The sequence below is a fragment of the Trachurus japonicus genome, chromosome 4, assembly GCF_045865225.1.
Source record: "Trachurus japonicus isolate A0001 chromosome 4, Traja_1.0".
Taxonomy (NCBI): Eukaryota; Metazoa; Chordata; class Actinopteri; order Carangiformes; family Carangidae; genus Trachurus; species Trachurus japonicus.
Genome location: NC_140910.1, coordinates 26,854,024 through 26,870,040, shown reverse-complemented (window position 1 = coordinate 26,870,040; position 16,017 = coordinate 26,854,024). Strand labels below are relative to the sequence as shown.

The 16,017-nt window shown below is 42.6% G+C and overlaps 1 protein-coding gene across 1 annotated transcript in view; it reads left to right on the top strand.

The window, feature by feature from the left end:
* fndc7b (fibronectin type III domain containing 7b) overlaps positions 1-16,017 on the top strand; it is a 54,131-nt gene that overhangs the window by 16,520 nt on the left and 21,594 nt on the right. Inside the window, exons 18-34 of the mRNA XM_085775025.1 lie at positions 550-807; positions 896-1,156; positions 2,210-2,464; positions 2,964-3,227; positions 3,693-3,950; positions 4,051-4,314; positions 5,357-5,617; positions 5,710-5,970; positions 6,669-6,932; positions 7,872-8,132; positions 9,092-9,352; positions 10,145-10,408; positions 10,898-11,167; positions 12,202-12,462; positions 13,092-13,355; positions 13,877-14,140; positions 15,059-15,319. Coding sequence (XP_085631151.1) covers positions 550-807; positions 896-1,156; positions 2,210-2,464; positions 2,964-3,227; positions 3,693-3,950; positions 4,051-4,314; positions 5,357-5,617; positions 5,710-5,970; positions 6,669-6,932; positions 7,872-8,132; positions 9,092-9,352; positions 10,145-10,408; positions 10,898-11,167; positions 12,202-12,462; positions 13,092-13,355; positions 13,877-14,140; positions 15,059-15,319 — 4,452 coding nt within the window. The remainder of the gene's footprint in view (positions 1-549; positions 808-895; positions 1,157-2,209; positions 2,465-2,963; positions 3,228-3,692; positions 3,951-4,050; positions 4,315-5,356; positions 5,618-5,709; positions 5,971-6,668; positions 6,933-7,871; positions 8,133-9,091; positions 9,353-10,144; positions 10,409-10,897; positions 11,168-12,201; positions 12,463-13,091; positions 13,356-13,876; positions 14,141-15,058; positions 15,320-16,017) is intronic.

The window sequence follows — 16,017 nt, the reverse complement described above, 5'->3', positions numbered from 1 at the left end:
CTGGAAGACATCTGAGGGAACAGCTTGTAAAACCACTTGGATTTCAACCTAGGGAGCCTGAACATTACAGATTTTTTTGTCAATTCTCACATTTTGGGGGTCGGAAGGCAAAACAAACACCCAAATATATGTTAAAGAGCCTTCAAAAAGTGATATTTCCATAATATGCCCCCTTTAATTTACAGGCCACTAATTGCGTCATAATGTCTAGAAATAGCCTAGAAATAACGGTCAATTTCATAGTAATGTTGAGAAATAATAGTCAAGAAATAACAATTGATTGCATAGAAATAGCTCAGAAATAACTGATTGTAATTGACAAGGACTTGCAAGGACTTGGTAGAGAAAAATTCTGGCCTTTCTCAGAAAATGCAAAGCATGAAAAGCATTTTGCCTTTATGAAAAATATGACATGCAAAACATGAAACTGACTGTTATTTCTTGGCTATTTCTTGACATTATCACGTACGTATTTATTAAAGCGTTACCAAGATGGGAAGTCAAAGCTGGTTAGTTCAGTTAAGTATCGACTGTTCTCCTCTCCCTCAGCTCCTTGTACCCCTGCAAACGTGGAGGATAGATATTCATGTGAGACTGGCATCGCCTTCCTGAGCTGGGACGAGACTTTGGGCAGGAAGAGTTTCTACGCCCACGCCCACTCTGGAGACGACATGGCCTCGTGCAGCACCACCCAGACCTCCTGCTCCCTGACCTCACTGCTCTGTGGTCGCGTTTACGACGTAGAAGTGATCGCTGTGGCTGACCACTGCAACAGCAGCATGCCTGGAGTTACACAGATAGAGACAGGTAAGAGAGTAAAGATGATAGTTAAGAGTTTACACAACCTCCTTTGATTTCCATGCATGATGTTTTCTCCACTTTGCTTTCCCATCAGCCCCCTGTTCTCCCATGAACGTGAGCGCCGCCCTGGTGTGTGACAACAACACGGCGGCGGTGAGCTGGCAGCCCAGTGCCGGAGCACTGTTCTACACGGTGATGGCACTCGGCAGAGACGGCGATATGAAAAACTGCACCACAAATGAGACGAGTTGTGACCTACCCAACATGCACTGCGCCGAGACCTACGTCATCACTGTCAGTCCGTTCTCCAGTCAGTGCAAGGGCAGCGACAGCTCCCCATACACCTACATGGCAGGTGAGGAACGCCACATAACAGACTTTTGCAATATTTGCCCAAAATTTCAATATTATTGTAGTAAACGCTGCACATTTTAAAGGGATACTTCACCCAAAATCGATAATTCACCAATTTTCTACTCACCGTCTTGCCGAGGAAGGGTTTGGAGAACTTTAGGAGTCATCAAAACGCTTTAGGAGTTCCAGGGGGGGGTCCGGCTGGCAATGGATTTTCATATAATGGTGGCGGATAGAGTTCCCTTTTGAATCGTCCAGAACACACACTATGAAACATCCAGATACCTCCATACTGCTCGTCCGTACTGACCCAAGTGTCCTGAAGCCACCACATGAAAAGGTTGTTCGGAAAAAATTAATTTGATCTCTGTTTTTAGCCTTTTGTAGTAATAGCTCCCAGTGGCTTTGTTGATGTTTATGCGCATACGCGAGATTTGCTGCGAGTTGTTCTTCCGTGTTTACATCATACAACCAATGGTTTACAACTCCATTACCCTTGGAACTTCAAAAGTGTTTTGATGACTCCGAAAGTTCTCCAAACCCTTCCTTGGCATGACGGTCAATAGAAAATTGGTGAATTTCGGGTGAAGTATCCCTTTAATGTTGACATTTAACACACTGATTAAAAGTATTAAAAAAAACCTGACCAGATAAACTGGCTATGAGGATAGTTTTTATTTACTCCTATGGGAAAACTGTACAAAATACTGCTCTCTTTGATTTTTTGATTTATCATGGAAATCAGATATGTGGTTAATCTGATTTTCTTTCACACCCTCAAGCAAATTCACATAAATCAGCCCGACCATGAACACATGAAAAGACTGTGAGACTCATGTTGAAAGCTTCTACACCAGCCTTAGATGACCAAACCAAACCAAACAAACACACACTGACACACACACATCATAGTTTGACTTGTATCAAAGCATCCAAGTTGTTATTTCAAGAACTGGCAGAACTGGCACATTAATAATCGTTGCTAATCATTTCACACATTGATTTTAATTTTAAACTAACTCAACACTGCTCTCTCCAACTCCTCCCCCACCAGGCCCCTGCCCGCCCACCGATGTTAGTTTGTCCGTGCAGTGTGTTGGTAACCTGGGCCACGTCGCCTGGACCCCCGCCCTGAAGGCAGACCTGTACCTGGCCACGGCTTTGGACGCTCACGTACACAACTGCTCCTCCAACGGAACCAGCTGCCTCCTCACAGACCTCGAGTGCGGCGAGACGTTCGTCCTCACCGTGGTCACCATCGAGAGGGGCTGCAAGAGCGAGCCCAGCCCGCCTATCACCTTCGATTCAGGTGAGGGTCGAGAGTCGAGATATATTGCATATATTAAGAATTTTAAATATAATACTTGTAATATTTTAAGTGTTAAAGCAGAAGTAAGCGGAATGTTGTGTTAATATAAGTCTTAAATAGTTATATCTTCCGACAGCAATCACTTATATAGAGTGTTTGGTCCGAACACGGGTCTGTCAGTCACTCTGCTCTGCTGTAAGCCGAGGAGAAAACTTTCCTTGTGTCCTACAACCTTTATCCAATGAGGAGAGAGAACGGCATAAAGGGGCGGTCCTCTCTGTGTGTGCAGCCAAGGGATGCGCGTGAATGTGGTGACGTAGGGACGAGGGCGGGGACTGCTAACTCCATCGGCTGACAAGAAGTTAGCCAAAACGACCGGATCGCTTACTTCTGCTTTAAGTTAATACAAACCAGTGTTGCATTTTTTTATGATTTGCTATTGTTTTGTTTTCAGTATTTTAAAAAAAAGTCTCTCTCTCCACCCCTCTCTTGTTTCCAGTCGTCTGCCCTCCCACCACCGTGACTGCAGCGACCGACTGCTCCAACAGTGACATCACAGTAAGCTGGGATCCCAGTCCTGAACGTGGCGTCAGCTACATCCTCCACTCCCAAGACCATGACGGCGCCAGTGCCAACTACTCTACAACCCAGACGTCCCACGTCATCACTGGGCTGCAGTGTAGTGAGATGTTTACGTTCACAGTCGCTACCAAGGACTCTGAGTGCACCAGCGTCTTCAGCAATCCCATACAAGCTGATACAGGTTAGTATCTGAATACATCTTAGGTCTTTCATCCTCAGAAAGCAACTACTAATTGATGTTTCATGTGATTAATCAAATGCAGAAATAGAGGAAGGCTCTAGACTAACTTGTTTTACTAGGAGCACAGCGGCCCCTACTGTAACTCAAGTAGCACAAGCAGAAAACCACACTGTAAATCGACCTTCACAGCAGATATTCACATTTCCTTTTCATTCATGATCCTCACACACATTGGCCCTGACACCTGTAATGACAGTTTCCTGATTCTCTGAGTCGCCCTTTCCACATTTAACCCGTGTTGGCAAATTTACTGCAAGTAGATGAAATATTTACTTGCACTGCCTCAAATTTTAGGGGAAAAATGCCTCCATTTTGGGGCAGTCTGGAGCCCTGCATATGATTTTCATAACAGGATTGGATGATTTGGATGTAACCATCCTTGTTCCTTACTTTATTCCTTTCTAGTTCCGTGTGCACCAACCAACCTGACCGCCACTGCTGAATGTGGCACCAATATGGGAGTCCTGTCCTGGGCCCCGAGTGCCCACGCCGTCTCTTACACGGCTACAGTGACCGGTACCCACGGCCATGTAGTTTCCTGTTCCTCCAACACAACAACTTGCTCCGTGAAGCTGGACTGTGGACATGAGTACACCGCAGTCGTTATTGCCTCCAGCGCATCTTGCAACAGCAGCACAGGGCCGACTCTGACATTCAACTCAGGTAAGTGAAAGCTGCTTCTTCTCTTTACAACTGTCTGATTTGCTGTCATTTGTTTTGAACCTCAACACCAGTGACTTGAATATTTTTCCCTGTCCCACAGCTCCCTGTTTGCCCGACAGGGTGGAAGCAGAGCTGGACTGCACCGCCAACTCCTTTGCAGTGCAGTGGAGGGCGAGCCTCGGCGATGTCGGCTCTTACACCGCGATCGCCATCGGCAGCGACGGCACACGTGCAACTTGTGACTCTGCAAACTTCAACTGCACCATCACCAACCTGCAGTGCGGCCTCACCTACCACCTCGTCGTCACTACGTCATCAGTCGACTGTGGAATTATCAAGGGCTCCGACTACACGCTGCAGTCAGGTAGCAAGAGCTTCACTGTCTTTTGAAATACAGCATTATTAAAGGGATAGTTCAGCATTTTGGCAAATTGGCCCATTGCCATAATCCCTATAGTCATAGCAGTAGGTTCGTTACCTTTAATTGTCTGTGCAAGCTATTTTTAGAACGGCGGAGCAGAGCCATGAGCTGCTCAGAGCTACATTACGGAGGCTAATGGGATTTCTTGGTTTCCCTCATCAAACTCATTAAAAACACAATCCAACAACTCCAAAACGCTCTGGTGGACAAGTTGTGACCTGCACATTCACCACGCTATGAGATAATAACGGAGCGTTACCAGACGGAGTTGTCAAATTCATGCAAAACCGCTAATGCACGTTCCCGTAGGGGGCAGTTTTTCAGCAAGCAGCCTCTACATTTACGTCTAAAACAACTCTGTCTCGTAACGTTCTGTTATTATCTCATAGCGTGGTGAATGTGCAGGTCACAACTTGTCCACCAGAGCATTTTTGAGTTGTTGGATTGTGTTTTTAATGAGTTATTTTCGTTTGATCCCACTGCAGCAAAAATCAGTAGTCTTGTGTTTTCATGATTCAAGATTGTCTTGCGCTTCATTACTTTTCTGATAAAGACACCTACACTAAAAGTATCTTGCAGAGAGATAGATGAGAAGATAAAAAACAGTTCTTTACTTAAACTGTAAATATGAAGCTTCAGCCAGCAGCTATTTACTTTAGCACTTAAGACTGGAAATGGGGGAAAAAGTTAATCAACTCTGCCAACTAGTTCCTCTGTATATGCATCTTCTTTGTTTATTATTCTATATAACACTTTATGATTATATGACTTTTGTTCTGCATGTTATCAAAATGTTCCGTAACAAGTCTTTGAAATAGATTTAAATTAGAAACAGGTTGAATTCAGGCTGCATATGGCTGATAACTTTTGTTTTTGATATAGTATGTCTCTAAACTAGACACTTATACACTCCTCACTCTTATTATTTCCCCATTTCTTTAATTAAATCTCATGCTCTAACCCTCCTCCTTCTCTAAATCACCAGCTCCCTGTAAACCAGACGACGTGTTGGTGAATCCACAGTGCAGCTCTAGCATGGCCTTGGTGACCTGGGGAAACTCTGGCCCAGATCAGACTCAGGTTGTTTCGGCAGCCGACGGCAGAGGAAGAGTCACCACCTGCAACTCCACCGGCTCCAACTGCACCTTCGACCAGCTGATCTGTGGCGAGAGCTACGACATCAGCGTGATCGGCCACACAAATTCATGCAGCAGTGACCCAGCTGTTGCTCAAAGACACACAATGGGTAAATAATCTGCAAATCCAGTCGGTGTAGCTTCATTCATACCAGTGTGACTGGACAAAACAAAACAAAATCTTCTTTATCTCCTCCTCCAGCTCCGTGCGTCCCCACCCACCTCACTGCACGAGTGGACTGCAACACCGGTATCACTGTGGTCACCTGGGACTCTGCACGCGGCGCCACCTCTTACACCGTCTACGCTCGGGGCAGCCTCGGCCACAACGCTGAATGTAACCCCTCAGACACCAACTGTGACTTCCCCAACCTGGCATGTGGGCAGGACTACAACTTCACAGTGGTGGCTCGTCGTGGCTCCTGCGTCAGTTTGGTCAGCGAGACCTACACTACCGCCACAGGTAAGACGACACAAGCAGAGCAGCAAATAAAACAGATGCAGATTATTTAAAGTCTGCAGATGATCCTGAGAATAACTGATGTCAATTTCCTCCAGAAAAGTCTTGAGTTCCTGTTACCATTTAAAATCCAACACTTACATATTTAGACTTTATTTTACATAAAGCATATCCACATGAGTGGTGTGCATCTTCACTGGATTCACGATTCAATTCGATTACGATTCATCAGTCTACGATTCGGTTCGATTAGATTATACGATGCATCACATCCTCAATTTTCTATGTTGCCACGCATGGCTTTTTCATTATTTAACATACACAGATAAATATGATAACTTTTTATTTACATAAAATAAAATAGAAAATAATAAAAATATAATTTCAATGCATTTCCACAACACAGCAGCATCCTTGGAGTCTGAACACACAAAGAAAAAGAAAAGGCCTTTAGCCTACTTAAAGGTGCACTTGTTAATTTCTCAAAAACAAAACATAAATCTTGGCATTGTGCTTTAAAATGAAATGAATTACTGTCTCTGTATGTGAACAACATCATCAAAAATCGATTATATGACAAAACTGCATTGATTCAGAATCGTCCCATAAAGAATCTCGATGCGTCTTTGAAACAATTATTTTCGGCGGCGCTAATCCACATGATCCTCCATTAACATGTTTACTTTTCCATCTACGTCCAGGTCCTTGTCCCCACAGTAGTCTAAAGACAGCACTGGACTGCAAGACCAACACAGCTGTCGTTTCCTGGACGCCCGGCAGCGGCATGCAGTACTACAACGCCTCGGCCGATGCGTTCGACATCGTAGACCTGCAGACCTGCTCCGCCGACGGCCCCTCCTGCAACATCAGCTCTCTGCGCTGCGGGGAGAGCTACAGGGTGAGCGTCAGCGGGCAGGGACGCAACTGCCCGAGCCCGGCGCAGGACTGGAACAGAATCATCACAGGTAACTTGAATTTCCCTTTGGGGACAATGAAGTTGAAAGTCTTATACTGAATATGCTAATTAGGTAGGAGTAGGTTAAGACCTAAACTAACTTTGCTGCCAGATCGTTAGCTCAAGTTCCCTTCATGGACACAACCTGCCATGCTCCAGTCAGATGTGTTAATGTCAGTGATTTTTCAGAGGAAGTTAAAGGGATAGTTCAACATTTTGGCAAATTGGTCCATTGCCATAATCGCTATAGTCATAGCAGTAGGTTTGTTATCTTTCATTGTCGGTGCAAGCTATTTTTAGAACGGCGGAGCAGAGCCGCGGGCTGCTCAGAGCTACGCTACAGAGGCTAATGGTTTTTCTGGGTTTCCCTCATCAAACTCATCAAAAACACAATCCAACAACTCCAAAACGCTCTGGTGAACAAGTTGTGACCTGCACATTCACCACGCTATGAGATAATAACAGAACGTTACGAGATGCGTAGCTCTGAGGCTGAGCAGCTCGCGGCTCTGCTCTGCCGTTCTAAAAATTTGCCAAAATGTTGAACTATCCCTTTAAATAGCACACAGGTGGCAAAGGAAAGTATTCACGTTCCCTTCCATTTTTCACCATTTGTTATTTTGCAGCTTTATGTAAAAAAAACAAAAAAAAAAAACAAAAACATTTTTTTCCTCATCAACCATCTCAAAGATGAATAAAACAAATTAACGGCACTTGAATGACATACACAAGTGTCAGAGCAAAGGGTGTGAATACTGTTCATGTGATATTTCAGTTTTTCTTTTTAATTAATTTGCAAAAAATTCTGGGTTTGTGTGAATACTTTCTGTACTGTATATTGTTCAATTCCTTTCAATACAACTGAATTATCAATAACTTAACATCTGTACTTTTACTTGATTTTAAATGGGTAAATTACGTTACTGACGATTCTTCTCTCATTCCTCAGCTCCCTGCCCTCCCACCGACCTCAGGGTCAACTCTTCCTGCAAATCAAACAATATCTCGGTGTCGTGGCAACCCTCGCAGGGCTCGGTCTCCTACGTAGCCATGGCTGTGAACGCGGAGGGATACAAGTGGTCCTGCAACACCAGCAGCACCAGCTGCCAGATATCTGGGCTGCTCTGTGGGCAGCAGTACCAGGTCTATGCTGTTGGTGTTGATGAAAATTGTGCTGGAGCCAAAAGTAACATTGAGATGATCAGGACGGGTAAGTATTTCCTCCTAACGTACCCACTGTATGAATATTTATTTATTTAGTTATCATGGCATGTATTATTTGTAGTGTGCTGCTTTTATTCTGTATGTGCGTTGACTTGGGTGTTGTGTGAGTATTGACCACTGTTGCAGAGACAGTCAACCACTCTTGCAAAGAATGATTGAATTGAATTGTGTTTAAACCTATACACATCAATCACACTCAAAAGCAATATTCAAATTAGTTTTATTTCACATTTTCTGTGTTCATAACTTAAAGCAGAAGTTAGCAGAATGTTTGTGTTAATATAAGTCTTAAATAGTTATATCTTCCGACAGCAATCACTTAAATAGAGTGTTTGGTCTGAAACACAGGTCTGTCAGTCACTCTGCTCTGCTGTAAGCCGAGGAGAAAACTTTCCTTGTATCCTACAACCTTTATCCAATGAGGAGAGAGAATGGCATAAAGGGGCAGTCCTCTCTGTGTGTGCAGCCAAGGGTTGCACGTGAATATGGTGACGTAGGGACGAGGGCGGGGACTGCTAACTCCATCGGCTGACAGAAAGTTAGCCTTACTTATGCTTTAATGACATGATATTCTAAACTAATCTAATCTGCTATAATAACAGAAAAGTAATTTAAAAAGCTTCCACTATTTTAGAAAATAAACTCATTGAATTTTATGTTTATTCACATTTATTCACACAAGTGACTAGAACAGCTCTGTGGTTCTATGCTATTAATGACTGGGAGGCATTGATTTAATATTATTGCTCCTCTGTAACATGTACATGTCTTTTCTAAGTAGCATTTACTGCAGCCTACTATTACTGCTGATCATGCAGGTCTCTCTGTATATGGCACTCAGTACAAAACCTTCTTAATGGACTCACACAAGGAGCAAGATCAAACTTGTGAACATTCAGTGACAGGATGTTTTCTCTCTCTTCTTTCTTTACTCTCTCTCTCCAGCTCCATGTGTGCCACAGAACATACAGAACAACCTCGACTGTCTGGCCGGCGTCCTCAACGTCACCTGGCAGTCGATGGGTTACTTTGAACGGTTCCACGCCTCCGTGATGAGCAGCGAAGGTCACGTCAGCGGCTGCAGGACGGACCAGCATCACTGCGTGGTCGGGGACATACAGTGCAATCTGACCTACAGCGTTACGGTGACGGCAGAAGACATGAAATGCAACAGCTCCCAGAGCCCCACAGAGGAGGTGCTTGCAGGTAGGTGACGCTCCAGGTTTCAGTCTATCTCATTAGAAACAAGTGGGCATCAATTAAAGGTCTGATTTTTAAATGGATAGTTCAACATTTTGCCTATTGCCTTAATCCCTATAGTCAAAGCAGTAGGTTCATTACCTTTAATTGTCGGTGCAAGCTGTTTTGAGATCGGCGGGGCAGAGACGTGAGCTGCTCAGTACAGGTCCCCTGTCCCTCATCAAACTCATCAAATACACAATCCAACAACTCCAAAACGCTCTGGTGGACAAGTTGTGACCTGCACATTCACCACACTATGAGATAATAAGTTGTTTTCGAGGCAAATGCAGCCGGAACTATATTCCAGACACGGCTGCTGGGCGGAGGGATTTCAAAAGCGCAAAAATAGTTCTGAGTATTTGCTTCATGTGTCGTAATGTTACATAATTATATACATGATTATCTCATAGTGTGGTGAATGTGCAGGTCACAACTTGTCCACCAGAGTGTTTTGGAGTTGTTGGATTGTGTATTTGATGAGTTTGATGAGGGACAGGGGACCTGTACCGTTCACCTCCATTGTGTTCACTGAGCAGCTCACGTCTCTGTCCCGCCGATCTCAAAACAACATGCACCGATAATTAAAGGTGATGAACCTACTGCTATGACTATAGGGATTATGGCAATAGGAGAATTTGCCAAAATGTTGAACTATCCCTTTGAAAAGTTGCTTCAGCGTGAAAACTTTGTCTCTTTTGTCCCAACCTGAACTTCTCCTCCTTTCTCCTCTTCTGTTTCCACTCTCATCCTGCTCAGCTCCCTGCCCTCTGCCGTCCTTCCTTCCCACCGTGAACTGTAGCACCGGACTTGTATCTGTGACCTGGAACAACAGCGTGGCGGGAGTCTCGTACACCGTGTCTGCGGTTGACAAAACAGGGCAACGACACAACTGCACCGGCACAGACGACGACGGCTGTGATCTTAGCATGCTGGAGTGCGGCACCAAGTACAACGTCAGCATCACGCCATCCAGGGACGGATGCGTGGGCAGGGACAGTCCCACGAAACTGATCAGAACAGGTAATAACATCAATAACATATTGGTTTTACTTAATTTACAGGCCGCTAATTACGTGATATTGGAAGAACAAACAAGAAGAAATTGCAATTAATTGCATAATAATGCCAAGAAATAGCCTAGAAATAACATTCAATTTCATAGTAATGTCATGCTTTTCATAAAGGCAAAAGATTACACATGCTTTTCATGCTTTTTCTCCATCAAGTCCTTGCAATTGTCAATTACAATCAGTTATTTCTGGGCTATTTCTACACAATCAATCGTTATTTCTTGGCTATGTTTCTCGACATTACTATGCAATTGACCGTTATTTCTAGGCTATTTCTAGACATTATGACGCAATTACTTGTTATTTCTTGACATTATCATTTCATTTGTGGCCTGTAAATTAAAGGGTTACCAACATAATACTTTATACTGTACAGACACATGTAAAATCTATGAATGTGTGAACTACGACACAGCTAATTCTCTGGTTTTACCTCCAGTTCCCTGCACACCTGAGCTGACGGACGTGGAGATCGACTGCCTGACGAACTCGGCCTGGCTGATATTTAATGAGTCTGCAGGGGCTGAAGGCTACATCGCCATAGTGACAGACAGCATGGGAGACGTCCAGATGTTTGACTGTAACACCACGTCGGAGGGCGTCTGCGGTCTGCCACAGCTGAAGTGCAGCGAGAACCTCACGTTCAGCCTGAAGGCCACTGACCAGCAGTGTCCGAGTCCACCCAGCAACACTATCACCACTGAGATGGGTAAATGGAAAACACAATAAGACTATAAACAAGAATCAAAATTTAAAAAACTAAATATTATCATTAGACAATTCATATATATTAACACTTATTTTTTTTATAAGATTTCTACATGTTTTATCTAACTGTCATGGTGTAATGCTTGTATGTTTTTTTTATGATACCTGCTTTAGGACAACGGATGAAATTTAGCAACTGTGCTAACTCCGGCATATTTATATTGATGCTTCTCGCTGATATTTTGATTAATGTGCATTGTCCTAATCAAATAAATGAATGAATAAATAAATAAATACATAAAAACATAGGCATAGCAAGGTGAGGCCAAGAGGAGCACAGACAGAGATGCAGTAGCTTCGAAGCTAAAAAGTCTCTGAATTTCAATGTTTTCAAGCTAAGTAGCTTTAACGAGCGTTTTAAAATCAGAATCAGAATCACATTTATTTGCCAAGTATGTGCAGACATACAATGAATTTGACTCCAGTTTACTCGCTTGTTCACACATATATTTAAAAAGACGTACAGAATGAGGACAGCAACAACTGAGCAATAACATAAAACAACAGAGAACATGTACAAGGACAAACATAATTAAGTAAAGTGGCAGGTGGATTAAGTTGGTCAGTTTATAGTGAAAATAAACAATGAAGTATTAGAGATAAATAATACTGGATAATTATATATATATATATGTATATGTTATTTACAGCAGGGTTGTATTGCAATATTTACAGTAGGAAGGATATGGCAGTGACAGTGGGACATGAAATTATTCAGTGATGAGGAAGTGGGTGGTATGATACAGTATGACAGATTCAAATGAATTGTGTTCTTGTTGACTTATTCTTAAGTACGGCTCCAGTTTTTTACATTTGTCACTTTTGTAAGTTATTCCTGACTGCATGTTGATACGGGCTCCTAATAATTCTGCTTTTCTAGTTTGACATGTCATTTCTTTTACGATTTGTACAGAGATAAATAGTCAGGACGTTCATTTTGAAATTCCACCTCAAAGTGTTTTTACTCTCCCTCAGCTCCCTGTGCTCCAGAGGATGTAGAGAATTTAGTGGACTGCGACAACGCCACCATCAGCATCGCCTGGTCCCCCGTTCCCGGTGCGGTGAGGTACATGGCCACGCTGGAGGAGATCGACGGAGGCACCACCTGCTGCACCACACCGGGCACCGGCTGTCAGGTCACCGACCTGCCGTGTGGTCAGACCTACATCCTGCACGTCACGGCGGAGGGACGAACCTGCAACAGCTCCCAGAGCGAAGGGGACATCACCAGGACTGGTACGGTGGCATACACACACACACACACACACACACATTCATCTGAGAAACACTGTTGGTAGAAATGATTATTCCATTTGTCAGGATTTATGAAATAAGCACTGTAGCGCCACATTATGTAATAGCGCCGCATTATGTAATTATATGCCACATTTTGTAGTAAAATTCTTGCACGCAATATGTAATAAACTTTGCTGTACTTTGTACTAAGTTGCTACATATTTCATCAGTTATTACGATATGCAGGTGTTGCACTTTTTTTTAATGAAGAAAATTTAATAATTTGGTGCATTATGTAACAACTTATTACAAAATGCGACAAAGTTTATTACATATTGCGTTGACGAACATATTGCCACATGTTGTTACAAAATGTGGCAGATTACAACAGAATGCATTATTACATCATGAGGTGAAAATTTATTACATTATATATGGTGCTACAAGTACAGTACATTTAAAGAAGTTGAGGCATTTTATCCTACTTTCTGCGCTTCTCACTCTATTCAAAACCTTATTTGAACCTCATTTCAATTACTGTAATGTAATAATTGTGTGAAAATCAATCAATCAAAAAATGAAAAAATGCAGTTGTAAATTTGCATATTTATTTTCCTCTCCCCCATTAGTTCCCTGCACTCCACAGAACCTCAGAGAGAGTATGAACTGCAGAGACAACGTGGTCTCCATGTCGTGGGACAGGAGCAGAGGAGGGCAGCTTTACCGAGTTACAGCAGTGGCCGCCGATGACGGCCACATGCACGAGTGCGTCTCCCCTGACAACCGGTGTGACCTGACAGACTTGCACTGCGGACAGTACTACACAGCTACTGTGACGGCAGAAGACATGGACTGTGTGAGCAAACCAAGTGACAGTGTGATGATCAAGACAGGTATGTACCGTCGTTACTAAAGTCTGAAATACTGGTATTAACAAAATGTGCAAGTTTTCACCTGTAAAAAGTTATTCACAGCTGCATACAACAAATTATCACAGACTATGAATGCAAATAAAGTTTTCATATATAGTCTGTCTTTCTCTTTCTGTGTATACAATATATCATCTTAAGCTATTTTATCAGGAGGAATAACAGTAACAGTTTCATGACATTTGATAAATAACCTTTGTTCATAAGGAAAACTGAAATTTTAGGGATTTAGTTTCTTCTTTCTTGCTGAGTTATATAAGAGTATGTGTGGTAAATGTAACTCTATAATATAACTTTATAGTTTGTTCAGTCTGTAAAACTGAGATTTACAAAGTCTCAAAACAAGTTGTGGTTAAAATCTCTCTGTAACCATACCAGAGATAATCTTCAAAATAAAATTCAAATTATATTCACTTAAAAACTCTTTAAGGTGACAGAAAAGACTTTTAAGTTCCCCTCTGAGTCTCTCCATCTCTTCTCACCAGTGCCGTGTACACCTGCGAACGCCTCCGCTGAGATGGACTGTGAGCTCAACACTATGGTCGTGTCCTGGTCCGAGAGCGCAGGCGCCGACTCCTACGTCGCCACGCTGCAGGGCAGCGACGGACAGACCACGACCTGTCAGGCCACGACCGAGGGCTCCTGCAACGTGACGGGAGTCGGCTGCAGTCTGATCTACTCCGTCTCCGTTGTCTCCTCCGATGGATACTGCGACAGCCCGCCCACTCCTATGGTGGACACTCCCACTGGTATGCTTAAAATAAACAGATTCATTATTGTTATATTAAAAAATAGAGCTATTCTCTGTATATTATGGTCTAATTGCACCAGTTGTCAGTGCATTAAAGGGATAGTTAAACATTTTGGCAAACTGGCCCATTGCCATAATCTCTATAGTCATATCAGTATGTTCGTTACCTTTAATTGTCTGTGCAAGCTATTTTTAGAACGGCGGAGCAGAGCCGCGAGCTGCTCAGAGCTACACTACGGAGGCTCATGGGATTTCTTGGTTTCCCTCATCAAACTCATCAAATACACAATCCAACAACTCCAAAACGCTCTGGTGGACAAGTTGTGACCTGCACATTCACCACACTATGAGATAATAACAAAACGTTAAGAGACAGAGTTGTTTTAGAGGTAAATACGTGCAAAACTGCTGATGCGCGTTTCGGTCGGGGACAGTTTTTCAGCAAGCAGTCTCTGCATTTACCTCTAAAACAACTTGAATGTTACATTATTTTTTCATAGTGTGGTGAATGTGCAGGTCACAACTTGTCCACCAGAGCGTTTTGGAGTTGGATTGTGTATTTGATGAGTTTGATGAGAGAAACCAAGAAATCCCATTAGCCTCCGTAGCTTAGCTCTGAGCAGCTTGCGGCTCTGCTCTGCCGATCTAAAAATAGCTTGCACCGACAATTAAAGGTAACGAACCTACTCCTAAAACTATAGGGATTATGGCAATGGGCCAGTTTACCAAAATGTTGAACTATCCCTTTAAATATATTGAAATATATTGCATCCCTATTGTTGTCACTCTCTAATTTTACCTTTTAATGATCATATAATTTACACTTAGTTTTATGATGATCGACAAGTTTGTTTTTTTGTTTGAAATATATTTGACTCATATTGACGTCTTTTCTGTCATCTTGTCCCTCCATCAGTCCCGTGTGAGCCACGACACATCCAGGCCGTGTTCGACTGCTTCACGGAGTCGGCCCTGGTGACGTGGTACCCAAGCGACGGAGCCGTGTCGTACGTGTTGACGGCCGCCCATGCATCGGGCAGCAACATGACCTGTGAGACCAACGCCACCGGCTGTGAACTGGAGGGGCTGAGCTGTGGTCAGAGCTACTCTGTGTCTGTTGAAGCTGTGGGCACGAGCTGCAGCAGCGTCGCTCACATGATGGGACCACTGATCACAGGTGAGCAGCAACACGTGGGCTTATCAGTGGTGCTGCATGCATACATTAATGTTTATATATAATATATATATAACGGTAACACTTTACAATAAGGGTCCCTTAATTAACGTTAGTTAGTACATTATTAAGCATTAATATATAAACTAATGTGTTAATTAATGCTGAGTAATGCATACATAATGATAACTAATTACATTATTCAACTTTTTAATTTAATTTACTAACTTTGAGTAGTAAACATTAATTAACTGCTTACTAATAGGCTACATTAATTAATGTGTTTCCTAATCCTAAGTAATACATAATAATGATTGTTAATATATCTGTAAACAGTTAATTAATGCTTAATAATGTACTAACTAACGTTAATTAAGGGACCCTTATTGTAAAGTGTTACCCATAAAACTTGTATTGCTCAACTTAACTGTTTCTTTGTGTGGAGTTAAAAAAGACTGTAGAGCTCCTCAGTTGCAGATGCCCCCAAAAGATATCCACCACCAATATAAACTGCAAAAACATGCAGTTTATTAAGTATTTTTCTCTATAAATTCAAATAAACTTGTGTGAGAAATCAGTTAATTAAGCGTCATTGTTTTGATACAAAACTAGAACAAAGAAAAAGAAAAAAAATTGGAAAAACAACACAGTTTGTGGTGGAAATACCTTAAAATGATCTCATTGTATTGATATCATTGTTT